Source organism: Peromyscus maniculatus, chromosome 3 (genome assembly GCF_049852395.1).
Source record: "Peromyscus maniculatus bairdii isolate BWxNUB_F1_BW_parent chromosome 3, HU_Pman_BW_mat_3.1, whole genome shotgun sequence".
In the NCBI taxonomy this organism is placed as follows: Eukaryota; Metazoa; Chordata; class Mammalia; order Rodentia; family Cricetidae; genus Peromyscus; species Peromyscus maniculatus.
Genome location: NC_134854.1, coordinates 12,002,618 through 12,010,000, shown reverse-complemented (window position 1 = coordinate 12,010,000; position 7,383 = coordinate 12,002,618). Strand labels below are relative to the sequence as shown.

At 39.0% G+C, this 7,383-nt stretch overlaps 1 protein-coding gene across 10 annotated transcripts in view; it reads left to right on the top strand.

The window, feature by feature from the left end:
- The window catches only part of Foxp2 (forkhead box P2), a 532,232-nt gene that overhangs the window by 467,331 nt on the left and 57,518 nt on the right, over positions 1-7,383 (top strand). For 4 of the 10 annotated variants that reach the window (XM_076566185.1, XM_076566187.1, XM_076566186.1 and 1 more), the window contains 4 exons: positions 3,752-3,889; positions 4,778-4,828; positions 4,973-5,179; positions 6,705-6,891. In XM_076566185.1, coding sequence (XP_076422300.1) covers positions 3,752-3,889; positions 4,778-4,828; positions 4,973-5,179; positions 6,705-6,891 — 583 coding nt within the window. The remainder of the gene's footprint in view (positions 1-3,751; positions 3,890-4,777; positions 4,829-4,972; positions 5,180-6,704; positions 6,892-7,383) is intronic. The other 6 variants (XM_076566194.1, XM_076566188.1, XM_076566189.1 and 3 more) reach the window with 3 other exon arrangements.

Here is a 7,383-nt window from a genome sequence, read left to right as displayed (position 1 = left end):
CCAATATAGTAAGCACAAGGTGAAAGAAAAAGGGAAATCTCCCCAGATATGCGAACTGTTTACTTTCCTTCACTCTTAAAGAGTTTGACTAATAACCTAAGTATTTACTGGAACACCCACTGAGTTATGCCCATCAGACTTTGTTTTGCTTTTCTGTCTGAAAGTGTCCACGAATTCCGTTCTCACCTCTGCCACACATCTAAGTACTATTCAGTCATAGGAATGTTTGCATGCATCAGTTTTTATAGCTAGTAGAAAATATGTTGGTCAATTTCACACTAAACTGAAAAGCTATATAAATTCCTCTAGAGTTATCCATATCTATGTGTGAATCCAGAATTTTTTAAGTCTGATACTATTTTTATCTGAATATTATTGAATAGTGTAGTAGCAAGATTTTTACATGCACTCAAGAAATCACTCTTCTTTTGTGTCAGAAAACTCCTAGGTAGCTCCTGGTAGCAAAACCACACAAGTCTATAATAACTGAACTGTCAAAAGGATAAAACCAAAAATGTGTCACTTAAAATTACTCACAGAAATGCAGACATTTTGAATTTTGAAAATTATATATATATATATGTGTGTGTGTGTGTGTGTATAAATATATATATATATATATATATATATATATATATATATTACATTAGGATATTGGGAAATCTAAATACAAAATACAATTGATAGTCACAGGTTTTGATTTCTTTGTTTGATGGTTGATTGGCTTGGTTTCAGTGTGTGTGTGTGTGTGTGTGTGTGTGTGTGTGTGTGTGTGTGTGTATTTAGATGACAGTATCAGCTTTCATTAAATATTAGAAATCCTTCAGATATATTTTCCTACCTCTATTTTGAATTTTCTCATGTGTTTTGGTACATATTTAGGGAAGTACAGAGTTCAGTTAGTTGTATGTTAGCTGGCTTATCTTTCTAGTATCGTTTCATCTATTACAGATAGTAGTTTTTCAGAGAAGGCCACAGTCTCGTTAAAATGTGAATGCATCATGTACATATGAGCTATGCTTGTATAACTTCAGCATGGCCATGACGTGGCAGATACATTTATGCCATTGCCATCTGTAAGGCGCTCACAAGTCATTAGAGGCTTGAAGTAAAATTAAACCATTCTGCATAGTGAGAGGACTGACTAATAAGCTTTTGAATTGTAGAGACAGCAGACAGTTTACTTTGGCCAAATACGAAGTCAGTCACAATAACATGGAACTACAAAGTCCTGTCCTTTGTAGCAGCTGGAACCTGACTGTGAGCTTTGGAACACTATGGCAGGCCTCCACTTACAAAATTGCCCTAGAAATTTCACTTGTGAGCTGTATGCGCAGAGCACCTTTCCTTGGAAAAATAGGCATTTAAGTGAAAAGAGATGACCAAGTGACTACTGAAGAGTAACAAGGAACTGTCAGGAAAGAAAGACAGTAAGATTCTCAAGAAAAGATCACCTCCATGGAAGGTGCATAGTTATGCAAAAATAGCTGTGAGTAGACATGTGTGTTCCATACCAGTGTGTCCGCCTTCTTCTTCCATCCTGATTTGTTTCCTTCTGTCTTTCTGTTGTCTACCATCTGGTCTGTCTACACTGGCACTCCTGAGATGAAACTATGCCATGTTTTTCTCTGCCCCTGAGGTGCTAATTTTCCCACTATAAGAGACTATAAAGTGAATCATTGTTGGAAAAGGACACATTTTTGTAGCTTGAATTTTTCCATATATATATATATAGATATATATATATTTGGAAATATATTATTTTAATTATTTGATTTGTTTATCAAAGAACAAGTGATTAAACTGAGAGTTTTTTAACTTTTTAAATAGCAGAGCACCCTGAAACACATAATTGTAATTAGTTACTCTTATTTATCATGACAAAGTCTGGCTAAGACCTGGAGCTTCTGACCTTCCTTCTTTAGTCTCCAACTAAACTGGCTGACTTGACATCACACAATAAGGATGCTACTTAGTATGGTGAACTGATATATAATAATTCATATGTATGCCCACATAGAGTTAATTCAGAAATATTTTTGAAAATCACAGGATTAATTTGGCCCATTGTTTTTTCTCACATATTTTAAAACTGAATCAAATTAATCTATATTTCCATACCATAATGGAAAAATAGAGGATACAGATTTTTCTTAGTGTTAAAAATATAACTTTGGCCGGGCGGTGGTGGCGCACGCCTTTAATCCCAGCACTCGGGAGGCAGAGCCAGGCGGATCTCTGTGAGTTCGAGGCCAGCCTGGTCTCCAAAGCGAGTTCCAGGAAAGGCACAAAGCTACACCGAGAAACCCTGTCTCGAAAAACCATTATATATATATATATATATATATATATATATATATATATATATATATATATCTTTGTTTTGTTTGAAGTAGAGTGAATTCACCCTGGGATTCATTTCTTTCCCTTTATTTCCACTTACGACCACTTTTTCATTAATAGTTTCTCATTTTTTTTATTGTCAAGTGTCAGATGAGAAAAGTTTGAACCGCATTAAAAACGACCATTAGAATAAAGCGTGAACTGTGCCTATTAATCTTTTTTTCTGTTTTCAAAGACACATTGTCAATAAACTTGTTGTACAGCAGTTCTTCATATAAATGCTAACTTTTGTTTTGCTGTGAGACAACGTGAATATTTTCTCCAAAGTTCCAGGCTTGGCCAGTTGACGTGTTGTTTGATGGCGTGGCCATTGGTGCCGAGCAAGGCCTTCAGCAGAGCAATTTGCCTTGCTCTGCGCATGCTCCTCTGAGGCCAAGCCTTCCTGTGTTTCTCTGCTACCCTGCTCCGGTTTATCCAGAAAACTTTGCTTTCTCCAGGATAGTCTCCCTAGTGCTTTTCCTCGTCATCTACTTTCCTCCAGTCCTTCCTTCCCTTGGGTATCTTCCTCTGCCTCCTATATTCAACTTTACCTTGTTCATCCTCAGAAAGTTTGAGAAAGAAAAAAGTGAGAAGAAAATTTAAACAACATGTTCCCATTTTGTTATAAATCTAATGGAGAATCTTTGAGTAATCTTTAGATTTCTGAACTCTCTAGTATAAGTTTAGCTGCTTGTAATATGAAAATGTTTCAAAAACAAACCACACTTAGTGTGTCATGACACTCGTGGAGGTCAGAGGACAACTTGTGGGAATTGGTTCTTTTTTTTCCATTATGTGAGTTCTGGAACAAATTCCAATAATTCGGCTGGGAAACAAGCAACTTTACCTACTCAGCCAATTCACTCAGCATATGTATTTTTAAGTACTATAAATATGCATGTAATTTTGGATGATGAGTATGTTACATAAGTATATTCTATATATATGCTATGTAGAACTATAAATATCAGTTATTCATATGAATATTTTAATTGTTTAACTGTTTTTATTTTAATGACATGCTTAAAATATTTCAAAAGGCTTTCAGTTACACCATTGAGACATAGAAAAGATGCTCAATGATGAGCTTCTGAGAAAACTGTCATGGAATTATTTATTTTCTGCTATATTACCCAGAGTTCCAACTCCTTTGTGCAAGTACATTTGAAATTTGAAACTTGAAGTGGGAGCCTGGTAAAACCCACTGCTTCTAGAAAACTGTTTTTAAAGTAATACCAAGTTACACAACAGAAAATACATGCCATTTGGGGCCATTGGTGCTAAATAACTTGAAAACATTGTCATCCAGATGGGCCAGTATCATAAGGCACTGGATTGTGACACCCCTTTCCTTCTCTCTCTATGCAAGGTGCCCGTGTCAGTGGCCATGATGACGCCCCAGGTGATCACCCCTCAGCAGATGCAGCAGATTCTCCAGCAGCAGGTCCTGTCTCCTCAGCAGCTCCAAGCCCTCCTCCAGCAGCAGCAGGCAGTGATGCTGCAGCAGGTAATGTGTGTTACCTGCTTTGGTGTTCTGGCCCAGCTTGAGGGTCCACACTCTGCGGACAGTGCAGTGGGCTTATTGGAAAGTGTGCTCTCCACTTACAGAAGCAACTTAGCAGCATGTTAGACCAGCAGTGTCACACTGCACTTGCAGAGCTACCTAACAGCATATAAGTTACTCATTCTCTTTGAATGTACTCAAGTCTAGAACCAGAATGGGGAAAGGATGAAGTTGAAAACAGAAGAATTTGATTATTTAGTAACTGATTATCAGTATTTGATTATTTAGGTTCTTAGGTACATTTACTTTTAGATTTGCCAAGGAGTGTTCCAAGACACCACAGAATTGTTGTTTTTTAAATCTTTAACAATTTAGCTCCCCCTTAAGTTCTAATAAATAGGAAAAAAGGTCACTTTGCTGAGAGCACATGTGGAAAGCAGCACCATGAGCTTTCTTTTCCTAGGTATAGTCATCACTTAGGAAAAGAGGTATCTGCTTATTAAAATTAAATTGGACAGGTAAAGAGCAAGCGCATAACATTTTTGTGATAATAAAAACGAGCCCACTGTGCAGCTTATTAAAGGGTTGTGTATCTATAAACTGATTTAGAATTCGATATTTGCTTTCCATGTGAAAATGTGTTTTACCAGAGATCTTAGTTAGTTACTTTGCTGTTGCCTCTGATTGTGCCTATAAGTTACATAGCTTTCTAGCATGACATTGTGTTTAACCTCTGGTAAATAAGCAGTTTTCCTTCCACTTCGGTGGTGTCTATGCTTCTAAGGGTTGGAGCCTGTTCTTAGGTCATCATAGGACTTCAGATGTAGTCATTTAGAATATTCACTTTGGTTCTGGCCTTTAGAATACAGAATTTTTATACCTTTTGTTTAGGATTGTTTGGATTCTGGATTGGAAATTTTCAGAGCTGCCTTGGGAAAAAAAGTATGTAGAGCTGTCTCTTTAAATCCAATGTAATTTTTTGGGGGGAGGGGTGAGGTGAATCTTAATGGCTACTCTACCATGTGTCAGGCTAGAAGAGTTTAGGACATTTATAATACATGAAACTTTTGCCTTTATTTATTAAAGTCAAAATGGTTTATTCAGCAACAACTACAAGAGTTTTACAAGAAACAGCAAGAGCAGTTACATCTTCAGCTTTTGCAGCAGCAGCAACAGCAGCAGCAGCAACAGCAGCAGCAGCAGCAGCAACAGCAACAGCAGCAGCAACAGCAGCAGCAGCAACAGCAGCAGCAGCAGCAACAGCAGCAGCATCCTGGAAAGCAAGCGAAAGAGGTAGGATCTAGTTATCTCATTGATATATAATAGCATGGGGTTGAGAAGGTGCTTTGAGAGGCGAGGATCGTCTCAGATCTTCCTGTAACAAGGCTCTTGCTGTCAAAGATGCAGTGTTCTATATTTTTACTGAGCTTAATAACAGTGACAGTGAGACTCTCGTGCTCTCCTTTTTTGTAGCATGGGACTTGAGAGTCACAATCCATTGCTGGCTGTCGTCTAATGTTCACTAATGAATCACAGTGTACAAAGAGCAAGCTGTGTGGTGGACAGAGTACTGATTATCTTGTATTCACTGAGAATCCAAGTTGGTGAGGGACCCTTATTTTTCTCAGTTGTACAGCTCAGAGAACATGCATGCAAATTTAGCCCATTGTTGGGGGCAGGGAGACTAAGAGAAAAACTGGTTGAGCACAGATTTCAAAGTCACAGGCCCCTGATTAATGAACTGCTAGGGTAGGTTTGGAGTGGCGAGTAGAAAGTTACCATTTGATATGCTCATAAATCAAACTGACAAGCTGGCTTCTCAGGCCTAGCTTGCGCTTGTCAGCAAACTGCATCAAATATAAACACAATACAAACAAAACATGTTGAAGTAGTTAAATTGATCAGCAGGTATCAGGGCTGTTGTCTTCAAGCTGCCCATTATGCAAACGTACAGGAAACAGTTTTGACCTCCTGAGGTTTTGTTTCTGTTTGGATTTGTGAATAGAATTTCAGACAGCCATCAACTACAGAATAGAAATTGCTCCCTTATTTCTCAGAGGCTTTGGGCAATCCACATGACTTGCTCCATTATGCAGTCTGTTTTCCAGTGAGCGCATCAGAAGTTTCTTTTCCCCAAACTGAAAAGCAGAGGTCTTGCACACAGCTTGTCTTCCTCTGAAGTGTGACTGCCATCTCCTACCCTCCCGAGTCCAAAGAACTCTGATTTGTCTGCTAATGCCTCACAAAACTGGAAGTTAGACTTTTCTTTATAATAAGGGCACATTTTTGCCTTGCACATAATTCCACCTTCAATGTATTTTAAAAAAAAAGAAAGAAAGAAACAGAGGAAAAGAGAGAGCTAATATGCCTGTCCTGTAGCTCCATCCAAGTTTACTAATAGATCGCTAGAGACCACATCCCTGGATCTCCACACATCAAACTTACTCAGTTGGAGAAAAGTGAAAGTCTTGTGGAAGTTGATCGGTTCCATAAAGCGTTATTCCTTTTGTCTAAATAAACTTCGAGTCATCTGTGATGTACTGGTTTCTAAATATCTAAACCTTTGTTAGATTCTGTCTCTAAACCTTGCTTGGTCCCATTAGTGCAAGTTCCTTAGTTCCCTGATACTGTTTAACTTCCAAGAAGCAGGTAGCTGAATACCTAGAAGCTGCTCACATTTGGCTTCTGGACTTTTGACCATGGGATGATCAAGAACACATCTGGGCCAAGAAAGCAGCATGCCTTTCTGTGTGTGAGAGTGGTTTGTGTGCACCTTGTTCTCTGCTGTTGACTGGGTTGGGTTTTCTGGCACCCACAGCAGCAACAGCAGCAGCAACAACAACAGCAGCAGCAGCAGTTGGCGGCCCAGCAGCTTGTCTTCCAGCAGCAGCTTCTCCAAATGCAGCAACTGCAGCAGCAGCAGCATCTGCTCAGCCTTCAGCGTCAGGGCCTCATCTCTATCCCACCAGGCCAAGCCGCCCTTCCTGTCCAGTCGCTGCCTCAAGGTATAGAGGATATGCTGCAAATACTTCATTACTGCTCTTGCACTTTCTACCAATTCATGCTGTTGTAGATATACACCTTACGCCTTGAGGTATTTTGGCTTATGTCCTTCAAGTTAATAGCTGAAGCATGACTGCTGTGATGGTCACATGACACACTTGCCATATTCTCAGAAATTCTACTACACACTGCTTTCAAGTATAGAGTAAAACTATCTCAAGTGTTTTGTTAAATATTAAATACAAGTCAGCTAGTTTTATGGGCAAGAGTAATGTATAAGGCAAAACAATTCAAGTACCACTGAATACATAGGGAGCTATGCAGGGAAATGGATGGCTTAGGAAGGGTGGCAGTACTCCATTTACCAGGAGCTGATAATGAGTTTGGTGGACAGCTGATGAAAACACAGGTTCAGTGGCGCTGAAATCACAAGGACTAGACAAGCTGTGTGTTATCTGTAGAGCATTTGCAAGCTCTGTGCTGTAGGAAGCCCA